This window comes from Lactuca serriola, chromosome 5, assembly GCF_051521515.1.
Source record: "Lactuca serriola cultivar US96UC23 chromosome 5, Lser_US96UC23_V15, whole genome shotgun sequence".
Lineage (NCBI taxonomy): Eukaryota > Viridiplantae > Streptophyta > Magnoliopsida > Asterales > Asteraceae > Lactuca > Lactuca serriola.
Genome location: NC_136412.1, coordinates 306,945,031 through 306,964,430, shown reverse-complemented (window position 1 = coordinate 306,964,430; position 19,400 = coordinate 306,945,031). Strand labels below are relative to the sequence as shown.

Below are 19,400 nucleotides of genomic sequence, written 5' to 3'. Positions count from 1 at the left end.
ATCATCAAGTTTCAAGTTCTAATCAGTTTGCTTTAACGTATAAGTTTCATATATTTTGTTCAAAACCTTTTCGGTTGATTCACTGTATTAACAAAATTGCTTAAATTAACTACAACCTGTGAATTAATGCATGCAATCAAACAGGCTATATATATAGTTGAAGTATCATCATCTTCAATTCATCATCAATACAACCTGCAAGTGCACTCATGGAGACTAAAACTGAGGTATCACAAGAATTGCCTGGAGTACAAGTTAATCAGCTACCACCAGTGGTTTATATAAAATCTACACCTCTAGCGGATATTATACAACCTGTCAATCAGATACCATCGTCTTTTCCAACATCAGCCAATGTTATACATTCCGACAATCAGATACCACCATCAGAGGTTATTATACAACCTCCACCACTGAAACAGTGAAACTTACCCTACCTGGTCGTATCATTGGTGGCAAGTGATGTCAATATTATCAATGCTGATTTCTAATAATGATTCGAATGTGTTTGAGGTGGCAAATGGAGATGGAAGCTCAGGAACACGTTACACGTAAATAAAAAGGATTAATATATATGTACGTATATGTTGTTATTCTATAATGTTAATCGTTTTCTGAAAGATATATTAATTAAGTGTTTGTTTCTATTAGTTAAGCGGACATTTGTTTCTTTTATTAGTTTTAGATTCTAAAGTTCTTTTATTTTTACACGATCTTTAAGAATTTTAAGGAAGGTAAGACCAATGGAGGGTTTTGGTTTATATTGAAGTATGAATTTTGTAAGTAAAAGTTGGAACTATAAAGTAGACATTTTCAGTAGGGTTAAACGTTAGATTAAAGATAACGATAAATTATGAGAAGAAAAAAAAATAAGAAAATAAGGATTTACATGGTTTTGTATATTTCATCCAAAAACAACCTTATCATATAAATTACGATTAAAAAAAAAGATAAAACGTCCTTAAATAAATTTTGCCTAAACCAATATTAGATTAAAGTTTTATTGAATTCATTGCTCATGGTAAATGTTGTTTTTGCCTTATCATTACTAGGCCTACAAAATACATTTTGGCAACTACTAGAATTTCCCAATACATATTTTTACTCTATGAATATAATTAAAAATACTTTTACTAAGGACACAAGTCTTTAGTAAAACAAAATTTTTAAAACAACTTTTACCACGTACATACTCAAACAATAACTATGAAGTTTCTCATATAAGTTACCTTCGGGTTTATCCGAAGAGTGTACATTCGAGATTCATATATATAACAACAAAACTCTCTCCCAATGAAATTACTAACATGCCCTTCTAGAATCTAAAGCTTTGATACAAATTAGAAACTCGATCATACATTGTTGACCAAAACTTTTCTACACAAAGAAAAAAAAATACATTCATACACGACTCACATACTGCCCAGTCCTTGTATCCACAACAATCACTTGACCTCTCTCTACAAACAAAGGAACATTAACAACAGCACCCGTTTCCACAGTGGCTGGTTTTGTTCCTCCTACAACAATTTGATGTGCAACAAAATCAAAATTTTGCAAAAATCATAAATATGTTATTGTTTTTATTCGACAAAATGTCCTTTTTTTATCGATCAGTTAAGGGTATTTCTGGAAATTAACTCTTTTATAAATAGGATGAATACCTTGAGCTGTGTCACCTTTCAACCCAGGATCAACCTCAACTACAGTCACCTTAACTTGAATCGGGAGCTCAAAATCTATAACCTGAAAACACTCGATAACATTAATATATTATAATTTATAAATTTATTAAACTTTTATTAAAAAAATTGGTAGGCGTATGTTGCAATTTTCATACCTTTCCTTTCCAAAAAAGCAAAATGCAATCCATGCCTTCTTTTAGCCACTTTGTCTTATCTCCCATATCTGACTCATTAAGCCGAACTTCCTCATATGATGTCTGAATAACATTTACCAAAATTTAAAAAGAATAAAAAAACAAATTTTGGAATACTGTATTAGAAAAAATATAAATATATTTAAAATACCAGATCCATGAAGACATACTGTGGACCATCCTTGTATGTAAACTGTTTTGTCTCCTTAGAGATCTCTGCTTGTTCAATCTAACAAAAGCATACGAAATAGATTAAGCATAAATTACAAATTTGCCCTCATTCCATTTCCCAATTTCGTTGTTGATTTCTCAAATACTTTTTAAACATCATTCATCTATCACGTTGATCTTTATTAAGAAAAAAACTTTATCATATTTTGTCAAGAGTCTTTTAAATTTACCTTGCTTCCAGCTCTGAAAGTTTTCTCAACAGAATTTCCTGTGAGATGATTCCGAAGTGTAGTCCTTACATAAGCAGCCCCTTTTCCAGGCTTCACATGAAGAAACTCTGAAAATTTAATCAAAGAAAGAAAAAACGAAAAAGAAATTGAATTTGATTATACTAATTATAGCGACTAGATGTTGGAATAATGAATTTAGAGTGATTGGGAAAAGGTATACCTATAACTTTCCATGGAGTACCATCTACCTCAATGTTAGAACCCACCTTAATATCATTGCTAGAAAACGCATAAATTCCTGCAATATTCATAAATTAACTTCAATCTATAAATATTATCAGAGTGGCAACCCCTAATCGACATATATTCATATTTGGAAAGGTATGGTGCATCAATTCGATTGTGCTTCGGTGAAACAAGTATTTGAATAGAGGTTCTGCAAAACCCTTGTTAGCATTTTGAAAAGACAGGTTTTCGTAATTGAAACGCATGAACTGAAACCCCTAATTACACATATTGATAGAAAGATAGAATTTGTACTTGGGAATGTAGGACGCCGTGAAGAAAGCTTCATTGGAAGAAAGAATTTTTTTGACGAAAATGAAATTGAAGAATGTGCAGGCGTTGGTGGAACACTTGATGAGAAAGGCGACAACTTGAATGCCATCATACTCGCCATAACTTTGGGATTTGGCTAGAGCGATTATTTGTGAGCGGGTGTTTGAAACTATAGTCGAATTTCCAGTCGTTTTTCACCCAGAAAACATCATCTGCGAGGTCCAAAATCCACTTGAACTCGAGGACTCGATGCTTGGATAAGGGGGGTTTTTGGATACTGGTGTTTTGCGTTTGGTTTCTTGATTTTGTTTTTGGTAAATGGTAGAAAGCACCCTGTAATTTTGGATATTTTCAATTCAAAGCCTCGAATTTACAAACTTTTCATTTCAAGTTATTGATTTGTTTTTCTTTATATATCATGAGGTGTTGAACTAAAATATAAATTACTAAACTTTAGAGGGTGATTGGGATTACTTTTGAAACTGATTTTTCGGACGTTTGGCTATTTCAAAAATATCAAAAGTTTAAAAAAAGTATTTGGCAATTTCAAAAATCTTTTTAGATTGACTTTTTAGCAAGAAGAAAAAGATGATGATTTTTGGTGACTTTTGGTTTTTGTTTCCTCAAAAGTTAATCCAAACACATTATAAAAACTCATTTTTGAAAAAAAAAACATAAGTCAAAAAGTCATTTTGTCAAAAATGATTTTTTAGGTTAAAAAGCAATCTGAAACACCCCTTAATCTCTATCTTTTATTATAGTCTCATGTATAATAGTATAACAAATTGTTTATATCTTTCACACTATATGCATCTGACTCTAACTTGTGGAAAGGACAACAATAATTAACCAACTATATAGATATGTATTTGGGTCTCCCAACAGTTCAACACATCAATATTCTTCGTATCTTGAGATATCTTATGGGCATTCAGTTCCCTAACCCTGTGTTTTCTTCTATATCCTCTCTTGATATGCGTGTTTATAGTGATTTTGATTGGAATAGTGATCCTCATCATTGAAAATCCACCATTGGCTTTTGTATCTTCCTTGGAGATTTGTTGATTTCATGGAAGAGTTAGAAACATAATGTTGTCTCTCGATCTTTCAACAGAGGTTGAACATCGAGCTATGGTTGCCACCACTTATGAGATTATTTGGCTACTTTGGCTTCTTGCATATATGGATGTTGGCATTTCTCACCCTTGCGTATGAAGTCAACACCAACACGATATTGATTGCCAATAATTTGATTTTTTATGAGTGAATAAAACATTTTGAGATTGATTATTATCTCAGTCGTCATCACTTTCAGCATGAGACTATATTTCATCTACATGTTCCATCAACATTGTTGATTGTTGATATGTTTACAAAAGCTTTTTCTGCTTCCCATTTTCATTTTTATCTAACAAACTCTTAATGCTTATTTGTCTAACATTACGGATTTGAGGGGGGGATGTTATCCTAATAAACGTATTGGGCTTATTTTGTTTTAGGCTTTACTTAGCCTTTTAGCCCCATTAACCATATATACTTTTCTTATTCATACTTGTATTTGCCCTTCTTTGTATTCATACTTTACTGAAGGATAAAAAATGCTCAATTTATTCTTCAAGATTCACTAAATGAGGCGATCCATGAGGTGAGATCTTGATGTAGGTAAAGCATACAATTATCCACCATGAATATATGTGAATTTTGCTCATAATAGGACTTATATATATATATATATATATATATATATATATATATATATATATATATATATATAACCAACATTCACATTGACTTTGCTAACTATGGATATTTAGATTAACAAAAACAAATAAGGGATTTAACACATGCTAATATAGATGTAACACCCCAATTTTCCAGATTCCCAGGTGCGATTCAGATAGCCAAGAGAACCATATAGGTTCATACCTTCACAGATGAGGGATTCCTTCTTACAGTATAGGATCAGTTAGATTAGGAATTCAGTAGGTGGTGTATATTTCCATAAGGAGCATTGAGTACTCAAGACATATAACAGACATAGAGATTCGATTCAAACCATAGTAGGGATTCAATTATCCCGCGCCAAGGAATTGCAAAAATAGGATCAATGTCAAAGGAAAGAGTGTTTTCGTCGTACTACCATTTCAATTTATCACCTAAGGTGCGTATAGGAAAAACTAGACACGTCGTAGGAGACCATTTGAAAAGGATTGTTCCCATTAAGCATATGATAATGCTTCAGTGTTATTTTAGGCTGCAGGTTAGACTGCATGTTTGATTTAGTTATTCCTTTCATCCGAAGTGCAAGGCTTAATATAAAACTAGGATCGAATTTTAAACATTCATAGGTTGAAAAAAGACGAAAAATAGACTTTAGCATCTGTACCATGTAGACCTTTAGGAAGGAGGATGGTTGGGTTTCTTCAGGACAGTAGGATAATGGTGGAGAGTCTTTAAGACCCCCGAAGGGTTGATTGTGAGTCTTCAGGACCGATGGGGGATAATAACAAGAATGATATGGCATCGATCCCAGTAGTTGGATAGTACCACGACATATCATGAGAAGGCATAAGAACGAATTGCTCGAATAATAGTTTTATGTTAATATAGGTAAAGTAATTTGAGCCTTGTAAAAAGGCTACTGGTGACCTAGTGCTCATTATAATGTATTAGGTTAGAAGATAAGCAAGCCTTATAATGAGTCCGTTATCAATATTAGAGTATTGGTTATAGAATTTTCATGTCAGTAAATCCATTATAGTGGTTTTGGTTAAATTTTAGGATGTTAGAAAACCTGAACTAGGTAGAGAAACCACTTGCAATCTAGATTTGTGTGTGTTTTAAGGATATGTCGTAAGCCTTTTTAGAGGCATGTTCCGGAAAGTGGATTTTGTTAGGGTGTCGTAGATAAATTTCCATAGTTAATCACTCCATAATAAGTCGACCGTGTCGACATTTTACGTATGAAGGTGATTGTCCATCATAGAGCACAAAATTTTGGAAGTCCAGATCGACAAGTTCCCAATTATGGATGACTTCACGAGACGTTCGGGAGTACGTCTAAGTTAGAAAACAAAGTTCTATGGTTATATATATATATATATATATATATATATATATATATATATATATATGCGGAATCGATACAACAACATTGGTTAGATCATGAGTTGATCTCAATAACTCCAATAAGATGACATCTACGTGCACTAGGAGTGAGATTTCTGGGACAAAATCTTTGTAAGAGGGGGAGAGTTGTAACACCCCGTTTACACCATTCAGTAGGATTTAATATAAATGTTTGTTTTTAAAATTCGAAGTAGAAATATATTACCTTTTAGCCAAAGTAATCATCATAAACATGTAGTAAGCGTCAATACGAGTTTCGTAGATATATAGAACGCTCAAATCTAACTTCGTATGGAAAAGTTATAATTGTTCGAAGTCTTGCGTTCAACCCTATATGGAAAAGTGTTTTGTAAAAAGTGAATCGGATATAGGTTGCTTATTAGCCTTAGTGATCTAACTGAAAATCATAGTAGTCATGTAAACAAGAACGTGCATATAGAGAACACCTGAATTAGATTTCGTATGAGGAAGTTATATTTTTTCGAAGTTCAGTATGGTAATGCGCAACACTGAAATCGAAATTAAGATCGATTGATTGTTAGCCAAAACAATCCAAATGAGCGTTGAATATCTCGTGAATATGAACCCGTCGATATAAAGACAATTGAGAACGGATGTCGTATGGAAGAGTTATGATTTTTTTACAGGTTTTAATAGTCTAAGTCCTTTAAAAATATAATTTTAAAAATAAAATGAGAATTGACCAGTGGAGTCTAAATAAAACATAGAATTTTTAAAGACACCAATACTCCAATACTCTGTTGGAGATCAAGCAATATAACAATAAACAAGAACAGGGGTAAAACTGGAATTGGCAGCCGAATACTTTTCTTATTGAATGAAACTTACTAGCAACCTAATGATTGAGTTGCTTTACAAATGAAATTTCGACCGATGAATTGTGATCACTGAACTACTCTATTTATACTATTAGATTTAACAGAAAAGAGAAATACTAGGGTCAACTCATTTTCTAACGGTCATGACTGCCCACATTTTTATTTTTCCTAATTACCAGGTCAATCCTTGACCAACATTTCTCCCCCTCAAGGTTGACCTTTCTTCTTCAGATCTTCTATGCCAATTAGTGCTCTCATCTCAGCAAACTTTATCCTTGGCATTGCCTTTGTTAGAACATCAGCCTTCTGTTGATCTCCACTCACATGTTCCACTTAAATCTGCTCCCTTTCAACACACATGCGAATAAAGTGGAACTTTGTGTGTATGTGCTTGCTTCTACCATGAGACACCAAATTTCTTATGAGTGCAATGGTGGATTGGTTGTCGATTAGCAGCTTCACCTTCTGTGCTTTCCTTCCCATTAGCTCACTGAACAAATTTCTTAGCCACAGTCCTTGACATGCTGCTGCAGTTGCAGCCATATACTCGGCTTCACATTAGCTAAGTGCCATTGTTTTCTGTTTCTGCGATGCCCATGTTATGAGATTTCCTCAGTAGTAGAAAGCTACTCCAGTGGTTCCCCTTCTATCTTCACAATCACTGTTGTAACTACTATCATTGTATCCCACTAGTCTTCCATCGCCTCCCCTGTGATACTTTAGCCCATACTGGGTTGTTCGCTTCACATATCTTAAGATATGTTTTATAGCAGCATAGTGACTTTGTTTGGGACTTTGCATAAACTTGCTCACTACTCCAACACTATAATTGAGGTCTGGTCTTATGTGGACCAGGTATCTCAAACTACCAACAAGCCTCATGTACATTGTTGCATTTATTGGTTCACCATCTTCATCTTTGGTTAACTGGAGTTTTGGCTCCATTGGGTACTGGGAACTATTGCAGCCTCCCATACCTAAAGTCTTTAAGATCCTTTTAGCATACCCCTTCTGTGTGAGCATTGTACCATCCTTACCCTGTACTACTTCAATTCCCAGGTAATATGATAACAATCCCAGATCACTCATATCAAACAAACACTTCATTCTATCTTTGAATATTTGGATTCCCTTCTCACTTGACCCAGTGACTATGAGATCATCTACATATACTCCAACTATGAAAGTCAAGTTGGGTTTTTTTACCTTGTAGACAACCTGTTCTTGAACGCATCTGGTGAATCCGAGTGACTTGAGTGACTGGTCAAGTTTTGTATTCCATGTACTTGGTGCCTGTCGCAACCCATACAGGGCCTTGTGAAGGCGATATACCCAGTCTTCCTTGCCTTTGACTGTGAATCCAATGGGTTGACTTACGTAGACTTCCTCCTTAAGATCACCGTGTAGGAATGCTGACTTGACATCCAGGTGATGTATGAGCCAATTTTCCTTCGTCTCTACCGAGAGGATCAGTCTTATCGTCTCCAGTCTAGCCACCGGTGCAAATGCGTCATCAAAGTCGACACCCCTTTGTTGAACGTAACTCTTGGCGACCAAACGAGCCTTGTGCTTGATTACTTCCCCGGCTGCATTATTTTTCGCCTTAAATACCCACTTTACCCCTATCGCCTTGCGATTTGGGGGTAGCCTGGTTAAAGTCCAGGTATTGTTTTCTCAATTGACTTCACTTCCGTTTCCATGGCTCGTTTCCACCCTTCCTCACTTGATGCTTCTTCGTAGGTTGTGGGTTCATCATCAATCAACATTAATTCTTGATTACTTTCATACAGATTCTGTATCTGCTCCTCCTCCAGTCTTGTCGTATTTTCATATAAGTCGTTGATTGAACGAAAGCCCCTTGTTGGTGTGTCATCATATGAAGCTACAAACCCGCTTCTTGATTGGATCGTCGATACTCGACTGGGAGGTATTGAGTTGGTACCAGGTACATACGACTGTGTCGAGTCTTCAAGTCGTGAGTCATCCAATCCAATGTCTCCGTAGAGATCGTTTAACGACGTCACAGGGTCTTCGTTACTGTTAATTGACTGATCAAGATCTTGGGCCGGCTGGGATTGGGCTCCCTCATGGACAATAACATTGGTCCAATAGGGCTTTGAAAGTGGCTCCCCCGTTGTTTCATTATTCCAAGCCCAAGGCCTTCCTTCATCAAAGATCACGTCTCGAGTTATCACTATCCGTCGACTGATGGGGTTAAACATACGGTACCCTTTTGTTCCTTCTTCTGTTCCCAGGTACACCATTGGCTCGCCTCGATTAGTTAGTTTGCTCAGGCCTTGCAATTTCTTCACAAATCCCACGCAACCGAAGATCTTCAAGTGTGCGATTGAGGGTTTAGAAGCTTTCAGTGATTCGTATGGGGTTACGTCTTTGAGCGCTTTTGTGCTTGTTCTGTTCAACATAACAATAAACAAGAACAGGGGTAAAATTGGAATTGGCAGCCGAATACTTTTGTTATTGAATGAAACTTACTAGCAACCTAATGATTGAGTTGCTTTACAAATGAAATTTCGACTGATGAATTGTGATCACTGAACTAGTCTATTTATACTACTAGATTTAACAGAAAAGAGAAATACTAGGGTCAGTTCATTTTCTAACGGTCATGACTGCCCACATTTTTATTTTTGCTAATTACCAGGTCAATCCTTGACCAACATACTCTATTGGGGATTGACATTTGGTAATTCCATTAGGACATATCTTGTACCTTAGGAGCAGGCCCGACCCAATACATGGGTGAAATGGCCTTAGGCCCAAGGCAACAAATTTTAGAGGGCATCATTTTAATCCAATAAGTGATACTATATAGAGTTGACCCAAATAATTTAGCCCATATGAAGGTTACCGATTTCTGTGAGTATTTGTCGACATATTACACAGTCATCGAACAGTTGGACGTAAGGCGCAATGGGCGTCAAGAATTGATATAATTAAAGCTACCAAGACTGAGAGATGTAATCGATGCCTAGAAAAACCTACTCTATAGAAGATCGAGGAATCGACTGCTTCTCTAAATCGATGAATCCTGTTTTCCAAATCTATCTTCTATTTATTCTGTTCTCTTGATTCCAGATTTGGCGATTTGTATGAATTGGAGTTCGAACCAAGATTGTTAATTCCGTACTTCTGATTTTTATTTTTTTTTTAATACTATTTTGATTCAGTTTGGAGTTTGATTGTCCAAAGCTGGAGACTTTGGGTACATCTGCTCAAAGCGTTTAGTTAAGCAGACATTTATTTGTTCTATTATCCTTTTTCTGATTCTCGATTTTGTCACTATTCTCATATTTTTTGTTTTGATTTCAAAAATCAGGAGTTCACTGATTACAGTTCCGATTTGTGATTCCTTGAATCTGTGCTGACTTTTGATAGTTCATAGTTCCGATTCTCCTATTTGAGTACATAATCAGGAGTTAAATGAGGCATGATTTTGTGGTTTTATGTATAAATTTCTAGAGTTCTTTTCTGAAATTTTTTGTTCCATTTCTATGATTTTTGTTGTTTTGAACTTCTGGTTAGTTTGAATATCCGAATGCAGCAGCCAAGAGAAGTAGATGGATTTGTATGTATTATTCTATGACTATTTGCTCATGTGTCCTTTTTTGTTCAACTTTTTTTTAACATTCATCTCCAAATAGTAATCTAGTTGCCCCCAGTTTGGTTTTTTGCAATAAAAATTCCATAATCTTCCACTTCGTAATTTGTAAATATCAATTTTTAGTTGTATTATAATTCCAGTTTTATGTCGTTGTTTGTGATTCCTAATTGGTTTTTATTCTCTTGTTGGTTAACTGATTTTAGTATTACTAATTTTGTTTTTACTTTTCAATATTTACGTTTTTCATTTTTTAAAAGTCATTCATAGGTATAGTATTTATGATTTATTTGTAAAGAAGAGTTATTGTATTTTGACAATGTAGTTTGTAGTGTTGTATATGATTGTTTATATATAAGATTTTGTTGATTGTGTTTGCTATTGTAGCAAGAAATAAGCGTTTCAAAGTCAAAGTCAGATTTATATCTATAATGTACATAGATTTGAAAGGGATAGAAGGGTTTGACAATTTTTAGTATTAATTGTTATTTTAGCGTGTGTCAAATATGATAGAGTAGTTAACATTTTTACTTCAAAAATGCAGTGAGGCATGAATTTAAGAGAAATTTTTATACCTTAATTTGTGTAAATATGCTTCTTTTAAATAAAAGTGTCACACCCCAAAACCTGAACGGCGGAAACGTTCTGGGGTGGATGACGTCATGTCAAGTATCACAACACATGCATTATAGTAATCAAAGTACAACAAAACATTGCATTAATAGTAATAGTTTTACATGGTTACATTACAATACATCAAAGTAATACAGACAAATGTAATAAGTACAGCAAGGTACTAAGCTATCTTCATCAACAGCTCCTGGGATGAACCTGTCTAATGCTAACCTGAGAATACAAGTTATTTGAAAAGCGAGTATCAACATTTTTACAAATGCTGGTGAGTTCATAAGCATTTAGTGATGTTTTTATTCAAATAACTTTAATAAAAGTAGTAGTTTAAGTGTTTACTGTGTATAAGAGTTCTTTCCAGAAAATCCTATATTTTCTTTAATAAAGCAGCCTTCTACCAAGACTGGTCAGTGTTATGTGGCAAAAAGTGGTTTTCCCTTAATTGCTATCATTATCAAAATACGAAATTTGATTATTAAAGAAAGCCAGAGAAGTCAGGGAAATACATAAGCCTCAGCAGTGAGGAATGCTGACTAAGGCAAAGGAATCATAGACTCCAGGAGAGTATCGAACGAACGATACGCCTGGTTCCGTCTAACAAATGGAGACACATACCCCAGAAGGTACCAAATGAAAGGTACAACTGGTAAGGTCTAAAACAGTGAATACAGACCACAGACAGTATCAAATGAAAGATACATCTTGCAAGGTCAAAACAGAGAATACAGACCGCAGACAGTATCAAATGAAAGATACATCTCGCAAGGTCAAAACAATGTGACTCTGAAATTGAGTTACCAGCATACAGTGTAAATTGCCGGTGAAATACCGTTACCTTAAGGCCAATGAATTATAAGGTAACCCGGGATACTCGTAACCATACTGACTAGAGTACCAGACGCCCTACAAGCGTCTAAAATATGACATTTGTCACCCGTTGGCTTGGTAGGCCGGGACTGTAGCTAGCAGTCTGGGTGCGTGGGTGTCAATCCCGTATAGATCTATACACACAATGTCCGCTCTCCCTACAGGAGACTCTGGTTACCAACTAGACGATGGAGAAGGCCGTGTCCTGAAGATGCATCCCAAATAGTGGGTAGAGACTTCCAAATAGTGGGTTTCTAATGTAAGTGCTGAACTAGAGGTAGAGACTCATAACTGAACTGACTGAAGTAAACCCATATGTCTATGCTTGTGTACACAATATATAACTAATGAATCAAACGACCTTCGGATGGACATCCGATCCCACCAGACCACATCTCAACGAAGAAAAGGAAATAGGGCGGACAAGCCTTCCTAAGTCCTTCAATCATTATTTATATGCATCTATACAAGCACAGACATACATCTAACTACGCTTGAGTGTGTATCAAGTGGAATCATATCGTAAAGTATAAGTGTACAGTGTGGAATAACCGACTTGTGAAGTATAAGCGTACAGTGAAATATCCGAGTCGTGAAGTATAAGCGTACATAGTGGGATAATCGAATCGTGAAGTATAAGTGTACAGAGTGGGATAATCGAATCGCGAAGTATAAGTGTACCAAGTATAAGTGTATCACAAAGTGAAAACGTTATCAAGTATAAGGGAAGTAGAAGCGACAACTGGTGAAGTAAGAGTGTCTATCGGTATAAGTGACTACCAATATAAGTGAAATAGAGGCAATAACAGGTATAAGCGCTTCAAGAAGTGAAAGCGTTACCAAGTAGGAGTATAAAATAAGTAAAAGCGAAGCAGCAGTAACTAACAAGTAAAAGTATACGTCGTGAAAGAGAACTTCGATGAAAGCCTTGGGAAAAACCTTTATACTCAGGGAAAATCACATTTGGTATTCTTTGGTAAAATAAGTTTGAAAAACTTTATAAATTCCTAGGAAACTTTTCATAACCCAGTTTGAAATGAACTTTGATAAAAACAGTATAAGTAAGAGTTTTGAACAAGTGAAAACCTTCTTGAAAACCATTTAAAACATCCTACTCGGTAAAAACAGTGTACAGTGGTAAAACCTTGAGCATGCGGATTATCAATCACATGTGATTGATATGATAACTGGAATGTTTAACTTGTATCCCCCCCTATAAAACATGTAAAAACATTGAAAGGTTCATTCAGGGGTATGAACTCACCTGGTGTAAGTAGGTCCGACGAAGGTGCCGTTTGGGCGTTCGGTGTCACGTAAAGACTCGAACACACTCAATGACCTATTTAACATATGATAACATATGTTCACATACAATTAGAATATTTAATACTAATTAAACAAGTATACACACTCAAAGGAGCGGAAAACACTTTGGATAAGTGTTTGGGTGTCCTGGGTAGCGTCTAAAGGTGTGTATGGCTTAGGAATGGAGTTTACTCTCCGAGAGTAAACTCCCAAAGCTTAGTTTACGGCCCAGGGACATCTTACCATGAGTTTACGGCCGTAAACTCATGGTGAAGGGTTCTAGTGTGCTAAAGTGTCTCATATCAATTGTAGATTTATGCTAGGCTCAAATATCAAATGTGTGAATGGGTTTAAAGCATGAAATGGCCCCTTTGAGGAGTTTACGGCCCTAAGCAAGGGAGCTTACGGCCGTAAGCTCCTATACACACTTTCTTTTGGTGTTTTAAGGCTCTATCTTGTTAGTGGAATTTTTCTAAGTCCAAAACCAAAAGGCATGAGTGAGTTTAAGGTCTTTAAGGGCTTCATCAGGGAGTTTACGGCCCAAGGACAACTCCTAAGAAAGTTTACGGCCGTAAACTCTCATTCTTTGAGTTTATTGAAGTTTCAAGCCCCTAATACCTTGCTAGTAATTTATAATGAAGTGTGAGGCCATTTGGGGGAATTAAAACTATCATTTGGGCATGTTTAGGGGTGTTTACGGCCTTGACACATGTCTGGGCCGTAAACTCCCTTTACCCCTTCATTTTATTGAGTTTAAATGATCTAAACCCGAATTAGCAAGTCCCTTAATTATGTCTTAAGCCTAAGGGTGGTTTGGGAGTGTTTTTGGGGCATTTTGGCATGGTTTAGAGGGGTTTACGGCCTAAGCATGTGCTTGGGCCGTAAACTCTCTTTTATGCCCTATATTGATTGTTTTAATTGATCAAACACTCCTAGGCTAAATCCTCAATTTATTTCCAAGCTTTTAGGGACAATTTAGGGTCTTTTTGGCCTCATTTAAGGTGTTTACGGCCTAAGGAGGAGCTTAGGCCGTAAAATCCTCTTCCATAGCTTCTAAGTCCGATTTTTGGGCTATAAACACAAATCATAATGTTTAGAATAAGCTAGGGTAAGCGGACTTACGATTTGGAAGCGTTTGGTTGCGGATTCGGGGCGAAAACGAGTCTAGAGAGAGAGTATAGAGAGAGAGGGTAAAAAAGTCTCCAAATGGAGTTTACTCCCCCTTATATATGGGTGGGAGTTGGAGCTCAATGGAATTCTACCCGATACTATCGTTATACGGGGCTTTTGGTCGCACCCGATTTAGTGGTCGTAATAATAAAAACTAACTTTTCCAACTAAATGGAAATGTGTAATACAAGTTTTTATTATAAGTATATCACGACTTAACGACATAAATAAATGAAACATTTGGGATGTTTATTAAATTGACGACCTCTAATTAACGGAACTTTTATAAACTGGAATATTCCGTTAACGGTAACAGGGAAATGTAACGGAACAACTTACTTGGGTTGTCACAAAAAGGCTGTGTTATATTGATGCCTTTTAAATTATTTTTCTTGTAAAGATTTAAATTTGATAACCCTCTAAAAATAGGGCATTATTATATTTTTTCGCCAGGGCATGAAATACCATTGGGCCGGCCCTGCTTAGGAGTCTCTTAAGAGACAATGTACGTTGACTTTGTAAGCTTAAAGGATTCAGGGGTTTGGGTTCTAATTACATATCATACATTGCATAGTTATACAATGGTGTCTCTATGATGCTTTTCGTGATGTCTATCATGTTATAATATTGTGTTTACCTTTCGCATTTTTTTTTTTTGCCAAAATGGAGTTTTTTCAATTTTAAAGAAGTTTTGAATTAAATTTGGGGTTATTACTTTACATATAAATCTTGTGTCTGTTATTTATGTATTACTCTTATAATATCTGACCACATTATTACTATTTAGGCTTCTCAAATGTTAAAAGGAGTCTTGTAGTGCTTATTTTTGACAATGAAATTGGCATGACTTTTAGTAGACCATGCATCTTTGAAATAGGACAGGCTTTGTATATTGTAGTTAATCTCTTTTGTTTATTACTATATCCCTCGTATGGACAGTTAACAACCTATTTTGCTTGTTAAAAAGCTTGGGATTTACTGTGAATGACGTAAATGGTTTTTCAAAACCTTTTAAATGATGATTTATTAATATAAACTAGATCATACGAGATGTGTTTTGAATTACCTGCAAACCAGATAAATAAGCCAAAAAACGAAAAAGTTGGTAAAAATATGAGAAATTTTGGAGAAAAGAAATTAGATTTAAACAAATTAAAACACCAAAATAATAAGTTTATTTATATTTATTTTTTTAACAGTAGTTAGTAGTTAAAAGTTAATATCATCAAGATATTAAGATTCACCTACATGGAACATAAGATTAGAACCCTGTCCTCCAATTTAAGAGGACAAAGACTCTAAGTCCTGCATTAAAATTAGGTTTGATTTGGAAAAACTGTTCTATAAAAGTAGTGATCAAATACAAGTTACTTAAGTTTGCTTTGGAAGTTGAATTGGTTGGTCTATATTGCAAGCTATATTTACAAATGTTTTCACTTGAAATACACCTAACCAAAGATCTCGGAGTTTCCTTGATCAAACTTCAAAAACCATGCCTACATGCCACCTTGCTCAGCCCTAACGGGTGCCTGGTCTACGCCATCAACAACCTTAAGTGGAATAAGAGACCGCCTACAGTTTGGGCATGATGCATGTTCGTTTAGCCACTTATCTACACACTTGACATGAAACTCATGGTTACATTCCGGCAACACTCTCACCTTCTCTCCATTTACAAAATCTCCAAGACAAATCGAGCATTCAGTGGCTGAACCACCTCTTCGCTTCCTGAACCTTGCCACCGGAATTTTCTTTATTGCTTGTTTTGCAAGCCCAGAAGTTTGTAAATTTGTTGCCGCCTCTATGGACTCACGTCTACGTCGAAGATATAGATGTACTACTGAATTTAATAGGAGTGCAGCCACTAGCGCACATAACAAGGCGACCAGCATGACTACCATGTCTGAATCGAAATTTGTTTCCTCTGAGTGGGAAGAATCATCTGTATCGTCTCCACTGATCAGTGGGGTCTCTGTCAAAAGAAGGCGGCGATTTGACCAAACCATGATTATTATTATCAGTTTTTTAAATCTGGTTAGAGAGGGAGAGAAATAGGTTTATAAGCTTGAAGATGGTGTTCTGTATATATGTATGTATATAAGGAGATGATGACGAAGGTTTTGGTTACCTAATAATAACTAATTCATTTAATCCTTTGTGAATTTGTTTAATGTTTCCATTTCATGTTTATTTAATGTTTTATCTGTATGATTTGAGAGTAACAAGTGACCTCTAAAGTCAAAATATTAATAAGGCGCGTGAAACTTCCGAAGTTCACTTTTGGATCGTTGTAAATTAAGATTTAAGACTTTAATTAGTATCCGTTAATTTTGTAATGCAGTATTGTTCATCCACATGGTCTAAACAGATACTAAATCTTTCATGTATAATTTAAAAATAATAACATTTAACTAAGTTTAAATATACTATCAAATATAATTTCCTGCAAGTAAGTGAATCGGTTAGGGTTTCGGGGGTGTAGTTCAACAACCATTGGTGAAAATTGGGAGGGTAGGTTTGGGTTTCTTATGATTGATGTCGCTAGGAGTGGTTAAGCACACACCAAGTGGTTTTGGTTAACATGCATATATTCAAAGAAAAGAAATTGATTTCAAATTTTAATTAATATAAGATAAGCTTAATATTTGAAAAGGAAATACATAGTAATTTTTATATCGATATATTCAAGGTTTTAAAAAGTTTGTCATAGTCATGGTTATGCGTATATACTTATGAATAATAGTACAAAATATATATAAAAATATCAATTATATATAAAATTATCGCTTTAAGTCACGCCTTATAAATGACATGGCTCACCACGTCTCGTAAAAACTTGAGGGTTGATTTTGCCGCTAAATCACGTCTAACGTTATTTAGAACTCTGAATATATTTGGGAATTACAAAAAAATATTTTAAAGAAATATGTACGTGATGGACTATGTTCAAGTATACAAAAACCATATTTTATATGATAACAACCACTACTTAATCATTTAGGAACTAATTTAATGTTTTTCATTTCTAGCATTCAACAAATATCAAATATCTCTATTTATAGTAAATCATTTTATTAAAACATAATATGTGATGAATCCTACAATAAATAAAATTCAAGAAGACTCCTCCATTAAAACAAAACAAAAAAAATTACAGGGAAATAAAATAAAACATTACCAATAATAATGAACCTCGTAAAGGGGATTTAGAGGTAAAATCGTCTAACTGCAACACAATTACCCATATCATACCATTCATATTGTAAGACAACTTTCAATAGACCACCATAAATCTTAACGTTACATTCTCCAACACAGGAATCACAAAACAAAGAATAAGGGACAACAAAGATCTTAAAATATGTGACAATTATATAATCCATAAGGTACCGAACAAATCAATATTCCAGCTCCAGCAAGACACCAAAGTGCATAAGTAGGGAAAAACTTGAGTACTGATAGGCCTTGACTAAAAAAGGAGGAAAACTTGAGTTATAAGGGTATAATCGTCCATAAACATACTAAACCTCCATTCCAAATCATATCGGAGGCATTTCACTTGTCCAGTTCCATAATTGTAATAAAAGACATATTAAGCATGTTGAGTAACCTCCGAGCCAAAGACCATTGATCACAAGGATTGATCCAACCAAGAAAAAATGTAGTGTATCCATCACCTCATAGTCTGGACTAGTCAAAGACTGACATCATGGAATTGCTTAATAGATATTGTATTCCTTCACAATAAATTTAGTTAATAAAGTAATCAAAACAAAGAAAATGACTACAGTGTCGACAAAAATATTAGTGGAAGAAGATCTTACACTGTGTTGATTTCTAACCATGTTTTATTTGCATCTTTTCCATCAAATCCTTCAATGGTTTTGTTTCCAGCAAAGGAATATTGAGCAGTTCTATGAACAACCTCTTTAAAGTAGAAGATGCATATGTATTGTCTGAACCAATATGAACAGAAGATGTAGCTATGATGCCTAATAATATCCAAGAATGTGTGATTATATGCACACCGTATACTAAGAGTTGTAAATTTTTTGTGGTTGCAATTCAAGCTCTTTACCCGTCTATTTTATTCATACTTTTGTAGCATTTTATACCTACTAAATATGTATTTTGTCTTGTATTAAAAGTATCTACAATATGATAAATCCAAAACTTGTTTACTTTTACTCATTCTTGTAACATCAAAAATTACATGTAATCATATAATTACAATTCTTAGACAGGACAGTCCATGTTAAATTATCAACACAAAAAGTCACTTTCTACCATTGCAATAACAGTTTTCCCATTGATGACAACTCTTCCCTGAAAATAGAGAAAACAGACATGGTAGAACACATTATAACAGAAAAAAAAAAACAAAGGTTTATATCTTATGCTCAATTTGTTAAATGTCATCATACCTTTCCAAAAAGCATCCCATCAACCCCTCTTTTTTTTGCCATTTCTGAACCAACAAGATCAACCAAATGAAGCTTTTCCATCAATTTTGTTGTTGCTACCACCACAATATGGACACGTTTCATTGACGACTTCTCTTTCTTCCACAAAAGTTTCAAGGGTACCAACATACACATTTCAGTCTTCAACACAATGGATCTTCCATGTTTGAGTATGCTGACTTCCCCAACAGCAACAGTGGCCAACATGGTCGAACAGTAACTCGCACATCTCAACTTTATCTAAGATTTGTCTTTACATATATTATCATAGAATTATGTTTAAGCTTATGTGAATTAAGGATCAAATTATATTACAGAAGCAAGAAGTTTATGGGTAAAGACTGCAGAGTATACCTATGATCTCGATGTTCAATTTAACCATATTGTCCTTCTTAGCCACTCTGGTATATAAATTACCAAATTTGCCCATGAAGTGAATAAAAACTCCTAACCTGGTGCAAAAACAAGAAAATGATCCGTAAGCACAAACACACACGTATAGTCTATTAACAGGTAAAAACAAAAATAACAACAAACAAA

The 19,400-nt window shown here is 34.9% G+C and overlaps 2 protein-coding genes across 2 annotated transcripts; both read right to left on the bottom strand.

The window, feature by feature from the left end:
- Window positions 1-1,190: 1,190 nt before the first annotated feature.
- Window positions 1,191-3,109, bottom strand: LOC145054860 (elongation factor P (EF-P) family protein). Its single transcript, XM_079003120.1, has 7 exons — window positions 2,821-3,109; window positions 2,501-2,578; window positions 2,281-2,387; window positions 2,031-2,108; window positions 1,841-1,942; window positions 1,665-1,746; window positions 1,191-1,520 (listed from the first exon to the last, which is right to left on the bottom strand). Exons 1-7 carry the CDS (start codon window positions 2,957-2,959, stop codon window positions 1,402-1,404), a joined length of 705 nt encoding a protein of 234 aa, XP_078859246.1. The 5' UTR covers window positions 2,960-3,109; the 3' UTR covers window positions 1,191-1,401.
- Window positions 3,110-15,549: 12,440 nt separating this feature from the next.
- On the bottom strand, window positions 15,550-16,447 carry LOC145051776 (putative E3 ubiquitin-protein ligase ATL44). Its single transcript, XM_078999593.1, has one exon. It carries the CDS (start codon window positions 16,401-16,403, stop codon window positions 15,894-15,896), a length of 510 nt encoding a protein of 169 aa, XP_078855719.1. The 5' UTR covers window positions 16,404-16,447; the 3' UTR covers window positions 15,550-15,893.
- Window positions 16,448-19,400: the final 2,953 nt, after the last annotated feature.